Source organism: Mesoplodon densirostris, chromosome 17, assembly GCF_025265405.1.
Source record: "Mesoplodon densirostris isolate mMesDen1 chromosome 17, mMesDen1 primary haplotype, whole genome shotgun sequence".
NCBI classification, from domain to species: Eukaryota; Metazoa; Chordata; class Mammalia; order Artiodactyla; family Ziphiidae; genus Mesoplodon; species Mesoplodon densirostris.
Window position 1 is genome coordinate 48,623,588 of NC_082677.1, and position 24,305 is coordinate 48,647,892.

General features: G+C 38.4%; 1 protein-coding gene across 3 annotated transcripts in view; it reads right to left on the reverse strand.

Moving 5' to 3' along the window:
- Positions 1 to 24,305, reverse strand: part of TBC1D4 (TBC1 domain family member 4) — a 222,589-nt gene that overhangs the window by 41,325 nt on the left and 156,959 nt on the right. For all 3 annotated transcript variants that reach the window (XM_060079856.1, XM_060079857.1, XM_060079859.1), the window contains exons 8-10: positions 21,369 to 21,488; positions 13,231 to 13,305; positions 11,535 to 11,761 (exon numbers count right to left, since the gene is read on the reverse strand). In XM_060079856.1, coding sequence (XP_059935839.1) covers positions 11,535 to 11,761; positions 13,231 to 13,305; positions 21,369 to 21,488 — 422 coding nt within the window. The remainder of the gene's footprint in view (positions 1 to 11,534; positions 11,762 to 13,230; positions 13,306 to 21,368; positions 21,489 to 24,305) is intronic.

Below are 24,305 nucleotides of genomic sequence, written 5' to 3' on the forward strand. Positions count from 1 at the left end.
GCCCTGTGGGTCCTGAGCATTGGCCCCACCCACCACCCCAACCTCTCCCTTGCTTAGGCCCCGCCCTCCACAGCCAAGGCCTTCTCCCCGCTCCCCCACCCTTTTTTTCTTTTCCCTCCTCCTCTTTTTTGTTATGGTGGTACTGATGTACCTTCTGGTTATTGATTCATCTCTATTTTTATTTTTATATTCTTCCTAACATATCTATTAGTTTCCAGTCTAATTTTACTTTTTACTTTGTTATTGTTCTTTTTTTTTTTGCCACCCCAGGCAGCTTGCAGGATCTTGGTTCACGAGCCCAGGGTCGGGTGGAAGCTCCTGCAGTGGGAGCTCCGAGTCTGAACCACTGGACTAAGAGAGAACCTAAGACCCCAGGGAATATTCATCAGAGTGAGCTCTCATGGAACTCCTCATCTCAGCACCAAGACCCAGCTCTACCCAATAGCCTAAAAACTCCAGTGTTGGAAGCTTCAGGCCAAACAATCAGCAAAACAGGAACACAATCCCACTCATAAAAAAAAAAAAAAAAGAAATTAGATGGCAAAAAAATACATCACAGATAAAGGAGCAAGGTAAAAACCTACAAAACCAAATAAATGAAGAGGAAATAGGCAATCTACCTGAAAAAGAATTCAGAGTAATGATAGTAAAAATGATCCAGAATCTCGGAAATAGAATGGAGTCATGAATTGAGAAAATACAAGAAATGTTTAACAAAGATCTAGAAGAACTACAGAAGAAACAAACAGAGATGAGCAACACAATAACTGCAATGAAAAATACACTAGAAGGAATCACTAACAGAATAACTGAGGCAGAAGAACGGATAAGTGAGCTGGAAGACAAAATGGTGGAAATAACTGCTGAGGAGCAGAATAAAGAAAAAATAATGAAAAAAAATTGAAGACAATCTCAGAGACCTCTGGGACAACACTAAATCCACCAACATTCTAATTATAGGGGTCCCAGAAGAAGAAGAGAAAAAGAAAGGGTCTGAGAAAATATATGAAGAGAGTATAGATGAAAACACCCCTAACATGGGAAAGAAAATAGTCACCCAAGTCCAGGAAGCACAGAGAGTCCCTTACAAGATAAATGCTAGGAAGAACACACCAAGACACATATTAATCAAAGTAACAAAAATTAAATTCAAAGAAAAATATATTAAAAGCAGCAAGGGAAAAACAAAAAATAATATAAAAAGGAATCCCCATAAGGTTATCAGCTGATTTTTCAGCAGAAACTCTGCAGGTCAGAAGGGAGTGGCAGGATATACTTAAAGTGATGAAAGAGAAAAACCTACAACCAAATTACTCTACCCAGCAAGGATCTCATTTGGATTCGATGGAGAAGTCAAAAGCTTTCCAGACAAGCAAAAGCTAAAAGAATTCAGCACCACCAAACCAGCTCTATAACAAATGCTAAAGGAACTTCTCTAGGTGGGAAGCACAAGAGAAGGAAAAGACCAACAAAAAACAAACCCAAAACAGTTAAGAAAATGGTAATAGGAACATACATATTGATAATAACCTTGAATGTAAATGGATTAAATGCCCCAAACAAAAGACACAGACTGGCTGAATGGATACAAAAACAAGACCCATACATATGGTGTCTACAAGACACCCACTTCAGACCTAGGGACACATACAGACTGAAAGTGAAGGGATGGAAAAAGATATTCCATGCAAATGGAAATCAAAAGAGAGCTGGAGTAGCAATAATTGTATCAGATAAAAGAGACTTTAAAATAAAGACAGCTACAAGAGATATGGAGGGGCACTATATAATGATCAAGGGAATCAATCCAAGAAGAAGATATAACAATGATAAATGTTTATGCACCCAACACAGGAGCACCTCAATACATAAGGCAAATGCTAACAACCATGAAAGGAGAAATCAACAGTAACACAATAATAGTAGGGGACTTTAACACCCCACTTACACCGATGGACAGATCATCCAAACAGAAAGTGAATAAAGAAACACAAGCTTTACATGACACAATAGACCAGATAGATATAACTGATATTTATAGAACATTCCACCCAAATGTGACAGAATACACTTTCTTCTCAAGTGCACATGGAACATTCTCCAGGATAGATCACATCTTGGGTCACATATCAAGCCTCAGAAAATTTAAGAAAATTGATATCGTATCAAGCATCTTTTCTAACCACAATGCTATGAGATTGGAGATCAATTACAGGAAAAAAACTGTAAAAAATACAAATACATGGAGGCTAAACAGTGTGCTACTAAATAACCAAGAGATCACTGAAGAAATCAAAGAAGAAATTTAAAAATCCATAGAAACAAATGACAATGAAAACACGATGACCCAAAACATATGGGGCACAGCAAAAGCAGTTCTAAGAGGGAAGTTTATAGCAATACAATCTCACCTCAAGAAACAAGAAAAATCACACATAAACAATCCAACCCTACACTGAAAACAACTGGAGTAAGGAGAACAAAGAAAACCCAAAGTCAGTAGAAGGAAAGAAATCATAAAGATCAGAGCAGAAAAAAATGAAACAGAAATGAAGAAAACAGTAGCAAAGATCAATAAAATGAAAAGCTGGTTCTTTGAGAAGATAAAGAAAATTGATAAGCCCTCAGCCAGACTTATCAAGAAAAAAAGGGAGAGGGCACAAATCAATAAAATTAGAAATGAAAAAGGAGAAATCACAACTGACACTGCAGAAATACAAAGGATTATAAGAGACTACTACAAACAACTATATGCCAATAAAATGGATGACCACGAAAAAATGTAAAAGTTCTTGGAAAGGTACAATTTTCCAAGACTGAACCAGGAAGAACTAGAAAATATAAACAGACCTATCACAAGTAATGAAATTGAAGCTATAAATAAAAATCTTCCAAAAAACAGAAGTCCATGACCAGATGGTTTCACAGGCAAATTCAATCAAACATTGAGAGAACAGCTAACACCAATCCTTCTCAAACTCTTCCAAAAAATTGCAGAGGGAGAAACACTCCCAAATTCATTCTATGAAGCCACCATCACACTGATACCAAAACCAGAAAAAGATATCACAAAAAAAGAAAATTATACAACAATATCACTGATGAACATAGATGCAAAAATCCTGAACAAGATACTAGCAAACAGAATCCAACAGCACATTAAAAGGATCATACACCATGATCAAGTGGGATTTACCCCAGAGATTCATGGATTCTTCAATATACGCAAATCAATCAATGTGGTATACCACATCAACAAATTAAGGAATAAAAACTATATGATCATCCCAATAGATGCAGAAAAAGCTGTTGACAAAATTCAACACCAATTTATGATAAAAGCTCTCCAGAAAATGGGCATAGAGGGAAATATGGCCATATATGACAAACCCACAGCAAGCATCCTACTCAATGGTGAAAACCTGAAAGCATTTCCTCTAAGATCAGGAAAAAGACAAGGATGTCCACTCTCTCCACTCTTATTCAACATAGTTTTGGAAGTCCTAGCCACAGCAATCAGAGAAGAAAAAGAAATAAAAAGAATACAGGGCTTCCCTGGTGGCACAGTGGTTAAGAATCTGCCTGCCAATGCAGGGGTCACGGGTTCGAGCCCTGGTCCGGGAAGATGCCACATGCTGCAGAGCAACTAAGCCCGTGTGCCACAATTACTGAGCCTGTGCTCTAGAGCCCACAAGCCACAAGTACTGAGCCTGTGTGCTGCAACTACTGAAGCCTGTGGGCCTAGAGCCTGTGCTCCACAACAAGAGAAGCCACCACAATGAGAAGCCTGTGTGCCACAACTAGAGAAAGACTGTGCACAGCAACAAAGACCCAATGCAGCCAAAAATTAAAATTAAAAAAAATTTTAAAAAAATACAAATTGGAAAAGAAGAAGTAAAACTGTCACTGTTTGCTGATAACATGATATTATACATAATAAATCTTAAAGATGCCACCAGAAAACTACTAGAACTAATTAATGAATTTGGTAAGGTTGCAGGATACAAAATTAATGCACAGATATCTGTGGCATTCCTATACACCAACAATGAAAAATCAGAACGAGAAATTAAGGAAACACTCCCACTTAACACGGAAACAAAAAGAATAAAATACCTAGGAATAAACCTGCCTAAGGAGGCGAAAGACTTGTACTCAGAAAACTATAAAACACTGACAAAAGAAATCAAAGATGACATAAACAGATGGAGAAATATACCATGTTCTTGGATTGGAAGAATCAATATTGTGAAAATGACTATACTACCCAAAGCAATCTATAGATTCATTGTGATCCCTATCAAACTACCAATGGCATTCTTCACAGAATTAGAACAAAAAATTTTACAATTTGTATGGAAACATAAAAAAGAAAAAAAAAAAAGAAACATAAAGGACCCCGAATAGCCAAAGCAATCTTGAGAAAGAAAAACAGAGTTGGAGGAATCAGGCTCCCTGACTTCAAACTATACCACAAAGCTACAGTAATCAAGACAATATGGTACTGGCGCAAAAACAGAAATACAGATCAATGGTACAGGATAGAATGCCCAGAGATAAACCTATGCATATATGGGCACCTAATTTTCGACAAAGGAGGCAAGAACATACAATGGAGAAAAGACAGCCTCTTCAATAAGTGGTGCTGGGAAAACTGGACAGCTACATGTAAAAGAATGAAATTAGAATACTACCTAACACCATACACAAAAATAAACTCCAAATGGATTCGAGACCTAAATGTAAGACCAGACACTATAAAACTCTTAGAGGAAAACATAGGAAAAACACTCTTTGACATAAGCCACAGCAAGATCTTTTTTGACCCACCTCCTAAAGTAATAGAAATAAAAACAAAAATAAACAAATGGGACTTAATGAAACTTAAAAGCTTTTGCACATCAAAGGCAACCATAAACAAGACGAAAAGACAACGCTCAGAATGGGAGAAAATATTTGCAAATGAAACAACAAAGGATTAATCTCCAAAATATACAAAGAGCTCATGGAGCGCAATATGTAAAAAACAAACAATCCGGTTAAAAAACGGGTGGAAGACCTAAGCAGACATTTCACCAAGGAAGACATACAGATGGCCAAGAGGCACATGAAAACATGCTCAACATCACTAATTATTAGAGAAATACAAATCAAAACTACAATGAGGTATCACCTCATACTGGTCAGAATGGCCATTATCAAAAAATCTAGAAACAATAAATGCTGGAAAGGGTGTGGAGAAAAGGGAACCCTCCTGCACTGTTGGTGGGAATGTAAATTGATACAGCCACTATGGAAAACAGTATGGAGGTTCCTTAAAAAACTAAAAATAGAATTACCATATGACCCAGCAATCCCACTACTGGGCATATACCCTGAGAAAACCATAATTCAAAAAGACACATGTACCACAATGCTCACTGCTGCTCTATTTACAATAGCCAGGACATGGAAGCAAACTAAGTGTCCTTCAACAGCTGAATGGATAAAGATGTGGCACGTATATACAATGGAATATTACTCAGCCATAAAAAGAAACGAAACTGAGTTATTTGTAGTGAGGTGGATGGACTTAGAGTCTGTCATACAGAGTGAAGTAAGTCAGAAAGAGAAAAACAAATACCATATGCTAAAGCATATATATGGAATCTAAAAAAAAAACTGGTACAGATGAATCTAGTGGCAGGGCAGGAATAAGGAGGTAGACATAGAGAATGGACTTGAGGACATGGGGTGGGAGGGCAAAGCTGGGGCGAAGTGATAGTAGTTACCACATGTACACACTACCAATTGTAAAATAGTTGGCTGGTGGGTAGCAGCAGCATAGCACAGGGAGATTGGCTGGGTGCTTTGCAATGACCTAGAGGGGTGGGATAGAGAAGATGGGAGGGAGGCTCAATTGGGAGAGGATATGGGGACACGTGTATGCATATGGCTGATTCGCTTTGTTGTGCAACAGAAACTAACACAGTATTGTGAAGCAATTATACTGCAATAAAGATCTATTAAAAAAAAAGAAAGAAAATTACATACTTTACTTGACTATGAATATTTAGAGATCCACTCTATGCATCTAATAAGATATGAGTTACCCAAGTGTAAAGAAAATTATATTTCATAGTTTTATGGACCTCCTTTCTATTCTGAATAGTTCTAGATATCATGGTAATTGTGTGCATATGATGTTTTCTCTGAAACCAGTAATAATGAGAGATGTAGAGTTCAGAAATTACTGACATAAAACCACACTCTTGAATATCCTCATTCTTAGGAAATTGACACTAAAGTATTCAGAGTAAAAGGACATAATATCTGCAACCTACTCACAAATGGCTTAGAATAAAAAAATATATGCATATATGTATGTATGTATGTACATATACATGTAAACAGACTGACAAAGCAAATGTTAAAAATTGATGAATCTGGAGAAAGAGTTAGCAGTTCTCCATAATATTTTTGCAACTCTCCTGTAAATTTGGAATCCTTTCACAATACCAATTTTTTAAAAACTCTCTCCAAGATTCTAACTAGTAAATTTATGTCTAAGTGACTTACTAATTGAAATAAACCTATTAACAGTGAATTTTGTCCAATAATTTTACTACTGTGTAGATAGTCATCAATAATGCATGGGTATGTACCACTATAGGCGTGTCTAATAATATCCAGGGAGAGTACGCTTTAAAAGCCAAAAGACTAGAAATAACCCACATGTCCACTGGCAAATGAATGCACTGTGATATAGTAAATGAAATACTATCCAGCAATAAAAATGAATGAACTGAAGTGCACATAAAAATAGGAATGAATCTCATAAATTAATTTAAGTGAAGGAAGCCAGATATAAAAGAATTTATGCTGTCTCATTCCATTTATAGAAAGTTCAAAACCAGGCAAAACTGAACTATGGTATTTGAGGTCAGGATGTGGGGTAGAGATTGGGTGGGAAAATGTGAGGAGCTGCAGGTGCGCTGGTAGCATTCCATGTATTGACTGGGTTGGGGTGATGTGGGATGTTCACTCTGTGATAATCCATGGAGCTGGATGCGTATAGTTAGCATACTTTTTTTTTTCCGGTATAGTTTTTAGTGATTAGCCTACTTTTTAATGAAAAATGTTAAGTGTCTTTTTGGCTTATCGATTCTATGCTGTCAAATTACAAAACAGCATACAAAAATTAAACAAAAACATGCCAAAAAGTGCTCTCTGATTTTTAGAACTTCTCAGCGCCAAGAGAACACTACAAAGTACAGAAAATACGATGATTTTTAATGATCCTATAAATTTAAAAGTTCTCCACATGTTTAAATATACCATTTCAAATAAGATCACTGCAAAGAAGTGAACTTTTTTCAATACAAAACTAAATATTTGTCCTCTGACTTCAATATCCTCCTATTAGAACGAGGTACAGAAGGCTTAAGGGAAGCTAGGCACAAGAATGATACATACATCTAGGCAGAAACTACTGAAGATGAACATATAACCATACATTAAAAACTATAAATATATATATATATATATATATATTTTTTTTTTTTTTGCGGTACACGGGCCTCTCACTGTTGTGGCCTCTCCCGCTGCGGAGCACAGGCTCCGGATGCGCAGGCTCAGCGGCCATGGCTCACGGGCCCAGCCGCTCTGCGGTATGTGGGATCTTCCCGGACTGAGGCACTAACCAGTGTCCCCTTTATCGGCAGGCGGACTCTCAACCACTGCGCCACCACGGAAGCCTAAATAATCTATTTTTTTAAAAGTCACTGCTTTTGTACTCTATAACCTATTCACAGCTAGCCTTTGTCCTTCTTATGGCTGTCCCTAATTGTCACCTCAGGCATGGTTCTATTTCTGGAGGGAAACAGGGATTCTCCAGATGCTCACTTTAACATAACAACAGGAAACTGCAAATGGGTGTCATTGAAAGCACTGTATTCTTAATAGGTAGTACTCTGGAGATGAGGCAAGCTGACATTTTTATATGTGTACATCCTCAGTTCTCTAAATTCATTGCATATTCCATATACATTATGCTATTTTTATGGCTAACTTCCTTTAAATCTTCTCCCATAAGGTTGTCATTGAAAAACTTTTTTAAATCATCTTCATCAACTTTCTTCACTAGCAATTCAATGTTTCAACATAACTTTGTACTAACTCAGAGGAAGGTTCAGATTCAATTTTTTAGTAATCCAATATTAATCATCTTTCTTGGGATGAAAAAAATCGACACACATGGACAAAAGATATTCAGGGATAATTCAAGGGTTATTCTAATTTAACTAGTTACTGTGGGTTACCTAATTATATGCTAACTTTTTGGATTCCCTAAGTCTAAAAGAAAGGAGGCCAAAAGAATACCCAAGAAGATTTTAGTGGCACACAGGCTAGTTGATAGCATGTATTCCTCTCCCTGACTGCAAAAATTGCCAATTATCGCACAATAGAAACAACCCAAATATCCATCAGCAAGAGAGTGGATAGATTCTGGTGTACTAAATGGAATACTATACAGCAATAAAAATGAATGGTTCAAGCTGCACATAAAAATAGGAATGAGGGGGCTTCCCTGCTGGCGCAGTGGTTGAGAGTCCGCCTGCCGATGCAGGGGACAAGGGTTCGTGCCCCGGTCCGGGAAGATCCCACATGCCACGGAGCGGCTGGGCTCCTGAGCCATGGCCGCTGAGCCTGCGCGTCCGGAGCCTGTGCTCCACAACGGGAGAGGCCACAACTGTGAGAGGCCCGCGTACAGCAAAAAAAACAAAAAAAAGAATGAATCTCAGAAGCTTCTGAGCCAACAACAACCCCTTGAGAAGAATTCCCAAGTTAATCCACCACTTTCCAAAGGCTAGAATATCCCACTGAGAATTTGCATGACCAGTAAGATTTCATAATCTCAAAAAATTTTAAAGGCACTTCTTAAAAAATCACTATATTTAATTTTGTGTAGCTATAAGAGCAAGGAAAAAGATTGAATAGGCTACACGTTTTCAATACTGGGGACAAAAAACAAAGCAAAATTGAATGTCTACAAGATTCAAGAGCTCCCTCATGTTGTCTGAAGGAGTTGCTATCGACATGATCCTGTACCCATGATGTGACTTACACTGAGATTCAGAAAAGAAGGTCTATGTCATTGAAAAAATCAGAGAAACGCCTAGGAAATATTCTATATACTTAAATATAAAGATATATCATATCTATTACTTTAGTATAGTTGCTTAAATCATAAGATATGTCCAGAGAAGCTAAGAAAAAAAGGCATGATCAGGGGAGGTTTGCTTAGTATGTGTTAGCACCAGGTCTTGCCCCAAACAAAACAAGGCTTAGACTCTGGGGCCAAAGGCAAAGAAACACACAAATAGTACAAAAAATATAATCCCTAAAGTAAGATAATCATGTCATCAAAAAGCTTTGAAACACTGGTTTTAAAAGTTTTCTTCAAATTAATTGGAAATGAAACCAATATATTAGAAACAGGTTAGAACAAGCACAACATACGGATGCATTCATGTCACTCTAAAGCTAATTAGCCACTTCTTAGTAACATATCAGTATATCACTGCAGAAAATGTTGCTTTGCAAACAGAGGACACTGATCTCACCTGATTTCATTTTCATACTGTGGGGACAGTCTACCTGAATTCTGGTAAAAGTTTTTCAGGAAAGAGGGGGCAGTGATGGAAGGGGCAGAGAAGGAAGTGTGAAGACTCGGAAGACTGGAGGAAGAATTACTCTCCTTGTGCATGCGCCAAACTGATGCAAGGATGCTGGGTACAGAAAATACAGCAAATTCGTCTTAATTTACATTTTGGCACAATCTTCATTCACTATGAAATAGCATATACACAGGTTCTCGCTATTAACGTAATCAGGGCTGAATTTATATGGAAAAAACTTCTATGCATGCAGTTCTCTATTAGATGACTATGACCTAGTTCATTGTTCACAAACTGAATTCCTCATCTATGCAGCGTTTCTAAGCATATGTGTTTGTCTCTAAAAAGCTCTTAACAATTTTAGGACAAAAAGTGTTTGTTTTGACATGCAAAAGATACTTCAAGGGGAAAAAGTAGGAAAGCACAAATAATTACAGGAAACAAGTTCCAGAAGGAAAAACTGATTATCAGTAGTTCAAAGACTTAATTATTTTAAAGATATAAACCCTTCTAAAAATTTAAGAACAACATGTTTGGTTGTTGGAAGTCATCATAATCCCTTTGGCTTAACAAACATTAATGTCCATGTTCTTTTCTTGCAGCCTGTGGAATTGTGCAGCCATGGTTTTATCTGAGTCCCTAAATCTCCTACAAAGTTTTTTTTCCAGAAGATTCTTTTCATAGCAAGTTTTTACCATGATATAAATAGCATCTTTTCATATTGACAGAAATTCTTTGAGCATATACTTTATGAAATGTGGAAAACATAAGAAAAACAGACATCATTAATAGTTTAAAATAATTAATGTTTTAAATTCTTGAAAATAGTTTTTCCTGGAAAAAGAGACTTAATGTCTTGGGTAAATATAGATGATCATTAAAATTTTTCATATATACATGAATACTTAATCCTTTTTCATAAAAGAAAATCTGAGGATAATTAGTTCTATTAATTTACTTTATTTTTATATATCTTAAATATTTTATGTTTTAATATCAAATTATTCAAAAAACAATCAGCATTCAATTGCATCCTTAAAAGAAATGCTGGTAAATTTGATAACAACTAATATAAAAATTAATCTTTTTACTTAGAGTTCTGTTCTTGTTTTTTTTTCTCTCTGACTGGAACCCCTATCAGACCGTTTCCTGAACCAAACTCATGGGTAATGAAGAAAAACAAAATTAGTTCTAGGATATAAATTCTGATTTGTACTACACGGTAAGAAGTATAATCATTCTACAATTCCAAATTTACCCCCTTTATTATCTCTTACCAAATGCCAAATGATTTTGTTAAATATTTTTTAAATACCATGCAAGATAGTTTCTAATGGATACTTCCTGCCAATTATGGTATATGTATTCTTCTTTGTAAATATCACTTTATTCTAGATAAAGTTTTTAACAATTTTCACATTTGGCTTTAATTTATTATGAAATAAAATACAGCCAGTTTTTTATCTCATGTGTACATGTAGGTGATTTTTTTAACCCCTGTGCTTACAGGAAGTTCTGCTATGTTATTTGCAAATTTGCTGACTGTTTCATGAAAGCCATCGTCAAAGAGACACTGAGGAACATGTGTTGTCAGAAGGTTTTTCAGACAAAACAACTGCCTGATATCTTGTTTTCTCCGTTTTTCTGGGGAAAAAAAAAAAATTTCCATCCAAAATGCTTTAACTCTTCTCTTTCGGGGTGCCTTAAAGCTTGCCTGTTTCCCTTAGTAACGAAGGTTTTTATAATTCAATTTATTTTTCTGAAAACTAAATGTAGACTACAGCATGAAGTCACAATAACTCTTGACTGCACGGTGGTCAGAAGAGAGTGACAGGAGAATTCCGTTCCAGCCTCTGGAGAGAGGTTTGGACTCACCTGCACTGTTCGCTGGAGCTCTGCCACAGAAGAGGGGAGCGCAGCCCGTGAGCCTTCCCATCCTGCAAATTCAGCTTTCTCTTCGTGCTGGAAGGTGGGTGGCTGAACGTGTGGGCCCGTCTTCGAAACTGCGGGGAGTCGGAATCCTCTTCAGGGAACGTCTGCCAAGCTGAGGACAGTGGGGAAGCTGGTGGGGTCCCTGGCGGGGAGTCTCCTGGGGAGCAGTCCTGAAACGCAAGAAGTCAGGCCTTTCTTTCCCACACCGATCATGGCAGACCTGCTCAGAAGCAGAGCTCAACAGTGACAGGGTGCCTCTTCTTCCTCCTGAGTCATGACAAACCGTTGTAGCTTTTTTTTGTTTTGTTTTGTTTTACCCAATCCATGCTGAAGGCTGATCACTATCACCACAACCCATTTCTTCTGATAAGCAGCTGTAAGACAGCGTCCGAGAAGGTAGGCCAGAAAGTGAAAGGGATGAGAAGAAAAGGTATTCTTTCCCCTAACCCTTTGTGGTAAAAGGCTCTACAGCTACTGTACTGTTCTCACTGTTGCCAGAAAGATGAAAAGAGATCCTGACCGAAAGAGGGTGGAGTCTGTATTTACGTATCTACTGATTTCCGTGACATATCGGTTGCATGTTTCCTGTACTGTCAAAACAATATCACAATGCTGAAGTGTCCAAGTCTCATGGCAAAGATTTCAGGAAAATAAAAGAAAGCCTGTTAAGTATCTTTCCTCACCATGGATGCTTCTATCTAACTACGTGTTCCCTGAGGTAAAAATTTTTTAAAAGACATGAAAAACAGGAAATGAATGAAAAGTGAGCTATGCCAGAATGCCTCCCATATTGCCTGGGTAGACATCATAAATCTTTCAATTTAGACAAGTATGCTGTTTATACTTTCCAGAACAGGCTCCACTGTTGAAATGTTTAGCTTGATAAACTTTGGTTAGGGCTCATCAACTCATAACTGGACTAAGTCCTCAATTCTACCAACAGAAAGTTTAGTGAACATATTTTAATATTTTTCCATTAAAAAAAATTGGTTGCATTTGCCTCAGGTTACATGTTACAGGAAACAGGAAACCAAACCTACTGAGAATTGTCTATGAGATAAAGAAGAGCCTAATGTTGCAGTTAAAAGGGTTAAATATGAGGGAGGGGGAAGTCATATGAGGAGAGAACAAAAGATAAAAAGATCACTGTATAAGCGCAATAATCATACGGCTCCTTTTTCTATGGCCTTGGATCAACAGTTGCTCAAATATTGTCCCCCAAAGTATACTATCTCCAAACAGTAAAAAGCCTGACTATGGCCTTGGACCAACAGTTGCTCAAATATTGTCCCCCAAAGTATACTATCTCCAAACAGTAAAAAGCCTGACTATGGCCTTGGATCAACAGTTGCTCAAATATTGTCCCCCAAAGTACACTATCTCCAAACAGTAAAAAGCCTGACAGAGCAGAGTTAGACAGCAAGGGATGTGTTCTGTCCCAGCAAGAGAAAGCCTCAGTTGAATAAAGAGCAACATGCTAACAGCCAGAATCTTCTTTAAAATAATAAAGGCTCAAATAGTTATTTTTTAGAAGTCATAAAGAGCTCATCACAAAATAACTAAGCATGCATGTTATCATATTAGTGTTGGTTTTTACCAAGTTGCAATAGTAGGAAAAAAGGGAGCTCTGCTTAGATACCTTCTCTGAAGCAACACTGTTGGATCGTTCACAGCTGTCCACACTTCCAAGCCGACCTCTCATTCTGTTAGCTCCCTGAGTGAGGAGAATAAAATTAAATCGTTCATAGGGTTTGAATTTTTACTTTAAAACTATAAAAGGCAGTTGCCTCTTTATGTTAGCATTACATTGATCCATTGGGGGTTCAAATTTGTTGGCAGTATTAACAGCCATTCCAGCATGGCCAAGAGAACTAACCGCAATCTACTTCCATTACTTCTAAATCATCCATTAGATAACCAGATATTCAGACCAAGCTTACTGAAGTGACTTGGGTTACAAAGTCCAACATTATGCACCCATAACATCAGTGAGAGTCCCATGAACTTGGTGTCACAAACAGATAAACACCCATGTGGAAAGTACAGCACAACAAACCACAACAGTTATAAAAGAAAATGGTTTAATACATACAACCTCCCTACAACCTAGATCATAATTTACATTATAGGATTATAATAAACACAGGTTACAAAAAGAAAACTGCATCCTAAAATGTATGGATTTAGCTTCATTCATTATTCCATAATGCAAAACTACTTCAGTAAAGTCTCTCTAGAACACTAGATGAAAGTCTGCTTCAATATTGGTGAATTGGTTCTCAATTTTCTTTTCACACAGTTCTTTGGTGATGATCTAAGAAAAGAACCAAAGGGATCATCTCATCTATTTCTCTCTACACTTCATGTAGGAAGAGACTGAAGCCAAGTATTGAAGGAAAGAAGATGGAAAGGCTGGTTAGGAACCACAGCACATAGAAGGTCTTAAGAGACAAAATACAGACTAAGATGTTCTATATAACTCTAAAACACAAACGTAAGGTAGATAGCTAGTGGGAAGCAGCCACATAGCACAGGGAGATCAGCTCGGTGCTTTGTGACCACCTGGAGGGGTGGGATAGGGAGGGTGGGAGGGAGGGAGACGCAAGAGGGAAGGGATATGGGAACAGATGTATATGTATAACTGATTCACTTTGTTATAAAGCAGAAACGAACACACCATTGTGAAGCAATTATACTCCAATAAAGTTGTAAAAAAAAAAAAAAAAAAAAGGAGGCCAGATCATCTGGGGTCTTATAGCTCCACAGAGTACATTATAGAATTCTAACCACTGAAAAAAAAAAAAAAAAAGAATAGATACATTCTTTTACCTACTCTTCGGTAACAATAAAGTCTTCTCAGAGGTTAAAAAAATAATAATAATAAAAAATAAAACACATGGGAAAGTTCTAAAAAGAATAACTAGAAATACGTCAAGTCAGTGTGACAGTGACTCTCCACAAGGAAAAAACGCACAACGTTTTTATAGCACTTTACAATTCTAAAGTGTGTCTCCCAACATTTCTTGGGTTTAACTGGGGGGGGGGGTTAAGTTTCATTTTAATTTTTAATCAAAGTGATACCTACACAAAGTTTCAAAAGTCAAACTGTGCTACCAAACTTATGTTAAGTGGCAATCACCAGCCCCCTCCTTCACATGCTGAATCTCATTCCCCAAAAGCAAACACTTGAAATTACTTATATCAATGCTTCTGTTATTCAGCTTACATTCCTGTTCCTTAATCTTTCCATTTTAGGCACTATCCATTGACTTCCTACTCTGGAAGATGAGACTTTAGGATTCTTACTTCATTACCCATCCCCATACACACTTCTCTCTTCCCCTCTTCTCTCAGTAGAGTTATATCACGTGTCAGTTAAACCAATATTTTGTGCTTAGATTTTTACGACCTTGTAAATACTGTTTGCACCTGAGCTACATATTTTACTACTAATACAACTCACATCTTGTACAATTTTGTTCTTCATGGAGTTAACAACTACCTCAGTAATCACCAGTTTATTACTACTAATTTATTTATCATTAATCTATTACCAACAAATCTCAATATGGTCAAACATTACATAATCCATTAATTACATTTTTTTTTCTTTGAGCTACCCATTTTGGAGATCTCTGTCTTCCTGCCCCAGTCTGGACTGGTAGCAATTTAGGTTTGCTGAATAGATGTTTCCAGTATTATCCTTCATCATCAACCTAGAAATTTCCTTTGATGCTATTCTATGTTGGAATTTCTGCTTCCTTGAGCCCATGTCTTCCTCTTTTTTAGTTTACTTCCTCATTTTGGTGGAACATATACTCCAGGTGCTTTCTGAGAACAGGAGACTGGGAAGTAAATTATTTTTTAATTTACATGTCTGTAAGTGTCTTTGTTCTATGCTTATATTTTATTAATAGTTAGGCTGAATATACAATTCTGCCTGGAAACGTGCCTTCAGAATATGTAAACATTGCTCAACTGTCTTTTGGTACAGAAATCTAATGTCATTGCGATTCTTCAGCTGTATGTGTGCCCTGCTATTTCTCTCTGGAGCAGAATCTAAGTTTACCCTGGGGCATTCTGAAATTTCCCAATGAAGTGCCTTGGCATGGCTGTCTTCAGTCTTTCTATTGTGCATCTTCTGAGCCCATTACATTTTGAAACATGTCCATCAGCTCTAAGAAAACTTTTAAATGATTTCTTTGAAAATGTCTGCATGCATTTTCTTTCTGGAACGCCTACCATTTGGCTTTTGGATCTCCTGATAACTTTTAACCTCGTTCTCTTATTTTCTATTTCTTTGTCATTTTGCTTTACTTTCCGGAAGTTTTTTTTCAACACTAGTTTCCTAGCCTTCTACTGAATTTTTCTTTTTATGTTCACCATCAGAAAGTTGTAAGAGTTCTTTCCTGTTCTCCATGGACTCATATTTACGGTATCCTACCTTGTTTCACAGAAGCCATATTTATTCTTATCTATGTATATCAATTATAATTTTCTATTTCTGGTGGCTCCCTAAATCACAACTATATCAATCATAAAACAGACAGCTGCATCTGTATTACTGAATGCTTACCACGCGCCATGTACTCGGTTAAATATTTTACCACGCATTACCTGCTTCATTCCCACAACAATTCTAATGAAGTAGGTATAGTTTTTTGGCTCAACTTTACAGATAAGGAGACTGAAGTTCTTACAGATTAGATTGCCAATGTTTACACAGTTAAAGGACAGAGCAGCAATTTGAATTCAGGGAGGTTCTTGAGCTCTGACTCAGTACTACCTCCTGAAGATAGAGCTTTGTGAAAAGTAGAATTACAAATAAAACCAATTAACCTACATTGGTTAAGGGTTATTTTGCAAATGTCCCAGAACTTGATGAAGGCTCTTCCAGTTCTTCAGTTCTATATTATAACATGACCTACTTCCAGTAATAAACTATACTTTTAGCTGATAAATTATTGGGTTCATGTGTGTGGAAAAGAAAAATGGGCCATGTTGCTTTCTGCTATTTTTTAGCTGCTACTTACATGCCAACCTGCCTGGTTATCTCAAACAGGTTATTTGGTCACAATAGAGAAAGTAGTCAGATGGATATCAAACAACTTCCATCATTAGAAAAACACTTAAATGACACATATTACTCATAGGAGTGTTTTATCCATGAGTTTTTCTTACACACAAAGAAAAATAAACTTACTTTAAAATTATACTCTACCAAAATCATTAATTCACACCTTTCAACAAGTGAGGACAATGGCTATTACTCTGAAGAGAAAGTGAAATGAGGACTCACTTTTTTTTTTAATAAATTTATTTATTTTTGGCTGTGTTGGGTCTTCGTGGCTGTGCATGGGCTTTCTCTAGTTGTGGTGAGCGGGGGCTACTCTTCATTGGGGTGTGCGGGCTTCTCACTGCGGTGGTTTCTCGTTGCGGAGCATGGGCTCTAGGCGCGCGGGCTTCAGTAGTTGTGGCTCGAGGGCTCTAGAGCGCAGGCTCAGTAGTTGTGGTGCACAGGCTTAGTTGCTCCACAGCATGTGGCATCTTCCAGGACCAGGGCTCGAACCCGCGTCTCCTGCATTGGCAGGTGGATTCTTAATCACTGCACCACCAGGGAAGTCCCTTGAGGACTGTTTTCTAACAACTTACACTTTATATTAGTGAATATTTCTCTTTTAGAACTGTAAACATATATTAATAAATATATTTGGAAATGTTCCTCTTTTAGAAAGCTTCAATTTAAGAAAAAGCAACAGGGACTTCCCTGGTGGTGCAGTGGTTAAGAATCCACCTACAAATGCAGGGGACATGAGTTCGAGCCCTGGTCTGGGAAGATCCCACATGCTGTAGAGCAACTAAGCCCGTGCGCCACAACTACTGAGCCTAAGAGCCATGTCTACTGAAGCCTGCACGCCTAGAGCCCGTGCTCCGCAATGAGAAGCCTGCACACAGTAACAAAGAGTAGCCCCCGCTCACCACAACTGGAGAAAGCCCGCGCACAGCAACGAAGACCCTAACGCAGCCAAAATAAATAAATTAATTAATTTTAAAAAAAAAGAAAGAAAAAGCAACAAACAACCAGAATACAAGACTCTGTCTTTTCACCTTTGAGCAGATAGCTTTTTCAGTTTAACTATGTTATGATTTGGTAACGCATGTGTCAAGCCTTTTGTCTTGGACCCACTTTTTTTTTTTTTTTTTTTTTTGCAATACGTGGGCCTCTCACTGCTGTGGCCTCTCCCATTGCAGAGCACAGGCTCCGGACGCGCAGGCTCAGCGGCCATGGCTCACGGGCCCAGCCGCTCCGCGGCATGTGGGATCCTCCCAGACCAGGGCACAAACCCGTGTCCCCTGCATCGGCAGGCGGACTCTCAACCACTGCGCCACCAGGGAAGCCCTGGACCCACTTTTTAATTGCTAATGAGCTGAGCTTTAAAGCATTTTAAAAATGTATCCTATTTCATAAACAACTATAGTTAGTTAAATAAAATATTCTGACTTTTAAAAATAGCAGCAGTTATGAGCCAAACTATGACTGGAGTGTCAATTTTCTCCTATGTCACTCAGAGAGAAAAAAATAAACTGACAAGTTTCAGAAGTACGCAAAAACCATTTACTATGTAACCTTTGATACAACATGGGTAGCTGCCAACCTTCTCAAGAAGTCCATTCTGCTGCATATGGTGCAAGTAAGACCTTGTTAGGTCACATAATTTATGGTACTTGAGAGCATTTTGGGACACAAAAGCTACAGTATCCACCTTGACCAAAACAGATTGGCAGTGCCCTTGCTGAAAAGTCATTACAGCCATACAAAGCTATGTAAGCAGTACTTCAAAGTCAGCCGTGCAAGTACTGTGCAGAATGCCAAGATACTCAGTGGGATAAAGAGTGTCACACTCTAAACACCCTTGTGTCCTTTTATAAATGACAGAGGTTTCAGAGCTTACCACTACTGTATGTACCAGCTCATATCTACAGTGTGATATTTTCCTAACATACTGACATTTCACCCTCACGGTAATATGACCTAAGCAGGTATGAGTATGCCCGTTTCACAAGTGGGGAAACAATGGCTTAGAAAAGGTAAATAATTTGTCCAAGAGCATAAATATAAAACCTGCTAGGCTGGGGCTTCCCTGGTGGCGCAGTGGTTGAGAGTCCGCCTGCCGACGCAGGGGACACAGGTTCGTGCCCCGGTCCGGGAGGATCTCACATCCCACAGAGCGGCTGGGCCCGTGAGCCATGGCCGCTGAGCCTGCACGTCCGGAGCCTGTGCTCCGCAACGGGAGAGGCCACAACAGTGAGAGGCCTGCGTACCACAAAAAAAAAAAAAAACTGCTAGGGCCAGATCTGGAAATCAGATCCTCTGACCACCTACGTAAACGATCTTTCTACTAAAATTCTCACTGAACACCATAGGAGAGAGGGAGAAAAGGAGGGAGGGAAGGAATGAGAGAGAAAGAAAGAACATAACTGATTTATAAATTTTGAAGATGAGGAGGTAGGAAAAGTTGATGAAAAGTTGCATTAACACACTCCGACAAATCTTCTAGAGGCTCTTTTCCTAAATTCTGTTTTCTGCTAATAAAATAATAGCATTGTCAGATGACCATGCTTGCTGCAAGGCTTTTGTTAGAATTACAAGAATTTCAATCATCAGCAGAAATTACCCATAAAAGTATTTTGAGTTCTAGCAAAGAAATAAAAATAAGAACACCAGACATCACAAGTCACTGTGTCCCAATGTACTACTGCACTTGACTTTCTTGCTTTTAACTCTTTTGAAGATGATAACAGGTAGTTATTTTGTAGACTGTATCTCAACGTGGGTTTGTTGATGTTTGCTCAAGATTAGATTCAGGTGCTGCCCCTCTGGCAGGAATACCACGGAACTGCCACTGTGTTCTTTGTATCAGTGGCACAGGATTTCAAGTTGTCCCATTGCTGAAGATGTTCAATTTGATCATTTGATTAAGGTGGTGCCTGCCAGCTTTTTCCATTGTAAAGTTACTATTTTCTCCTTTTTAATTAATAGGTATTAATTCTACCCAGTAAGTATCCTGATCATGATCAAATTTCCAATGTATTAATTTATTTTTCCTATCAGAATAGACTTACAGTTTCCTATCTTATACAAGAAGTCACTATCTGTTGCTATCATTTATTTTGATACTCATTGTCTCAGATGTCACCAGTGGAAGCCCTTCAAGGTTTTTATGTCTTTGTGACATCCTGTTACCTTTCTTTGAGTACTTCCTTACTACCTAGAACACCACGATGCTCTGGACTTACCTTGTACTTTCCCTGTAGTCCTGGAACTAGCCATTTCTCCCAGGATCATGGTTCCTTCTTAAAGAATGATATATAGAAACCAAAATCTGAGTGCCAGGGCTTCCCTGGTGGTGCAGTAGTTGAGAATCCGCCTGCCGATGCAGGGGACACGGGTTCGTGTCCCGGTCCGGGAAGATCCCACATGCCGCGGAGCGGCTGGGCCCGTGAGCCATGGCCGCTGAGCCTGCGCGTCCGGAGCCTGTGCTCCGCAACAGGAGAGGCCACAACAGTGAGAGGCCCGCGTACCACAAAAAAAAAAAAAAAAAAAAAAAAATCTGAGTGCCAGACCTAAAATCTGGGTCATCCAACCAGGCTTAATTTATTATCTGGCATGTATAGAAAAGCTGTTCCCAGTTCCTATCAGTGGACAAAGTCAGGGACCGTAGGTACACATTTACTGACACACGTATATATTAATACGTATACATTACATAGAACATAATATATGTAATTCTATTGCTCAAAATAGAAAACCAAGATTCCATACTGCTACCTCTGAGTTGAATCCAACAACACAGAACTCATTCTAATTTCCTCCCCCTTCATATTTGTAATTCCCTTCTCCCAGAATCCCACTATCCTTAAACATTTACATATTTGATCAGTTCCCTGTGTGTAACCCACCTCCACAATTGACACCTCACACTCTTCTCACCCCATTCAGGCCCCAGCCTCCCCACCCATGGGTGCGATCCTTGTATTGGGCACCTTGAATGCTTTCTCCCCTCCACTCTGGCTCTGAGCCGTCCATCTGCAGGATGTCTTCTTCACCGGCTCTCACTCCACTTCCAGAAAACAGGTTGCCCCCGTAGGCGGACACCCTCCTCACCGCACTCTGGTGTCCACATGCTGTACTGGGTCACCCCCATACAGAGCACCCATACAGGCTCTGTCCACCTGTGCTGAGCCACTGTGGCTTCCCTGCCTTACAGACCCAAGACATCTACATCACTGTGTCTCGTCTAATAGCGTTAGGAGTGAATAGCTCACGAAGAGGAAAATGAAGAGGAAGAGAAATAATTTTGCTTATTTTTAAACAGAATATATAAATTCACTGAATGGAATACACGCATTTCTGTTAACTTATACTTAACTATTTTCAGCATTCCCTATCAGCTCCTAGGAATAAGTGAAGGAAGGGTTTCTTTATAACTTTATGTGGCAAATGATAAAAAGTTCTTAAAGCACTGGCCATCAATATTCTATTATTTCCCCTTTTCTATACGTATATCTCAACTGCTGAAATTCAGATATCATAGGCACCAGAATAAATCTAGATCTGAAAATGAGACATTTTTTGAGAGATTATTTTAAATAACTGTTAACTAACTTAAAGTTATCTTAATTTTTTTTTAAAGGAAATGTTCGGTGAGCCAGTTGAGAATGAAGCAGTTAGAAAACACAGACATAATACCTTAAAGAGCCTCAGTTTAATCTTACCCTTGAGAAGATATTTTCCAGGGAGCTCGTTAAGGATCTCTTAGCTTTATTTTTCAGAATGTCAAGTTTGAACCTTCCACTGCTCGTCGCATTTTCTGGGATTGTACTATTTGAAATAGTCTATGGGAAAAAAAAACATACATTTTAGGTTGGAAATATTCAAGGTTAAATGAAGCTTTAAAGACAGGCTTACGGCTAAGCCATTAAAAAGCATGAGAATGCTTCTGTAGCTCTATTAAGAAGTAATAATTTAGGTTCCACATCGTGAACACACAGATTATAAGCAAAAGAGATTAATTTTTAATATTGTAAGTAATAAAAAAGACAGAAATAAGATCTTTCCTTTATGTCTTTCCTTTCTGCTAATATATTCCTGCTGCATTTAACAGAAACTAAACTTGAGATGTCCATTGTTACTGCTGTTATTTTGATTAACAACTATAACCATCCCTTTCCAAGTTACATACTTTATATCCAAATTACCAAGGAAAACACAAAAAATTGGTTTCAAAGAACAGAGCATCTTCCAGTAAAGCTGGATTCTGCTAATGCCTTTGTTATAATTCCATTTTCATTTGTGAGTGGGTCGTTTATCTTTTCAATCGACAAGTATTCAATGATAGTACTGAACTGTATGAGAATCTACAATGTGTCCACTACATGAGGTTCTCTAAATATTTTATCTTATATAGAGATAAAAAGCTACTATGTATATTACATGGTTCTTAGTGCCAGGAAGCTTTCAAGAGAGAAAACTCATCCTTTGCTTGGGGAGGAAATACGTTCTCGTAGCAGTGACACAAAGCAACGCATAAGTATCAAATATGGAACCATGAGTTATGGGTCTCAATGGTCACGAAGAAAAGGATACATGGGATTCAGACAGGCAGAAAAAAGGAGGTGAAGACTTTCCCAACACTGGGGATGGTGCTGGCAAAATCATAAAGGCTGGGATGTGCACGGGACAGGGTGTCAGTACAGGTGTTTGACTAAAACAGAGGGAAGTAGTGGAAAGTGGGAAAGTGAAGCTGGAGATAAAACCTTGCATGGTCTTAAGTGCTGGATACTTAGGAAGAATCACTGATCGCAATTTACAAGCAGAGGGGCATCACTGTGAAAGTAATGTTTTGGGAAGATTTATGTGAAAGGACTGTTCAAAAATCACCTAAAGGACTGGGAAATCAGAGACTGGAAGATCAGTTGGAAGGCTTCAGGACAGTCTACGCAGGAGGCAATAGAGGTCCATACTGGAGCTGGCTCCACGTGGTCATCTAAGGAGTTACTGATAAAAGAAACATGATCACAATCAAAAAGGAAAGAAAACAATAGATAGAGACGTGGGCTGGAATGGGTTCGGGCTGCGTATAAGGACTGGGTTGACTCATCATTCTAAGGCTTTGAGATGAATGACACAATGAAAATAGGGAAATCGTATTGGCACTTAGCACAGTGCCTGACACAGCAGCTACTCAGTGAATACCAGGTGAATAAACGGAAGGAAGAAAGGAAAAGAGGGAGCAAGGGAGGGAAAGAGAGAGAGGCAGGGAGGAACTTAAGTATACTGACAGGAAAACATACACAATTTGTTAAAATCTCCTCTGTGATCTTGATCGCCCTCCATCATATAGAAAATGCATACCACTCCTCACCGACTGCCTTCGGCCTCTGGTCAACAAGACTATCACCACCAACGACTGATTTAATCAAAGCCATGAACAGATTTTAGTCTTTATGTTTCTTGACCTTCCTATGTCATTGGACATTGTTGATCTTCTTGCTTGAACTCTTCTCCTACCTTGGTCATTCACCATAATAAATCTTTCTACTTCATTATTCCCTTTCAGTCTTTATCACTGGCTCCATTTTAATTCACTCATTGCCTGAAATGTGGGTGCTCCTCAGAACACCCTCCTTCGACTTCAAATCTGTGACAAAGCTCATAGTCTTTCACATTTATAATGTCAGCTCAAATTCTATGAGCACCAAATCCATTCTTCTAATTAAATCTCACACTTCCAAAATGGAATTCTTATTTCTTATTTCCATCTTTCGCCCCGCTCTTGCCTTCTTTCTGTATTTCCTATCTATTACATCTAATTCCTCCAAATCTGAAACCTTGAAGTCTCTCCCAGCAAGCCCCTCTCTCTTCCTAAACATATCTATCCAATCAGTCACTAAGTCCTAAGGATCATGCCTCCCAAATTGCTCTTGACTCAGTCCCTCCCTCACATCTCCAGGGCTCCAGTTTACCCCCTCTCTGAGACAGAATACATTTTTCAAGACAGAATCATTCAATCTATTTATGTCCCAGTGTTATCTCTTGTCTGGTACATACTTATATCTCTGTGCCAATCACACCGTATTCCCATATTTTAATTCACTTGATTGCATGTTGGTTTCTTCTTACAGTTAGAGCTGTCATTATTCATCTCTGTTGCCTAGTACATAGTATGCACTTCATAAATGAATCACTTCTCACGGATTCTATTACCAAGGTCTCCTAATTTGAGAATGTGACTTCAGTCCTAACACTGTCAACCCCCTTACCCAACCAGCCACACATCTGATCCTCTCATGCTCTAACCTGAAGTCCTTTAGTGACAAAGTCTGATCTAGCATTTAAGGCTATTCATCATCCCGCTGCTGCCTAGCCTTCCAGGCTTATTTCCCCATAATTCCCATGCAAACCCTAAAAAAAACCAGTATGTCCTTGGAGGGCCTCCATGCAGTATGTCCACTCATGGTTACAAAGTTACCACTTAACTTTGCACTTAATGTTCCTCTCTTAAAACACAATTCCTTTGGAATGTAAAATGATACACCCACTATGGAGGTTTCTTAAAAAACTAAAAATAGAACTACCATACAACCCAGCAATCCCACTACTGGGCATATACCTGGAGACAAACATAATTCAAAAAGAGTCATGTACCACAA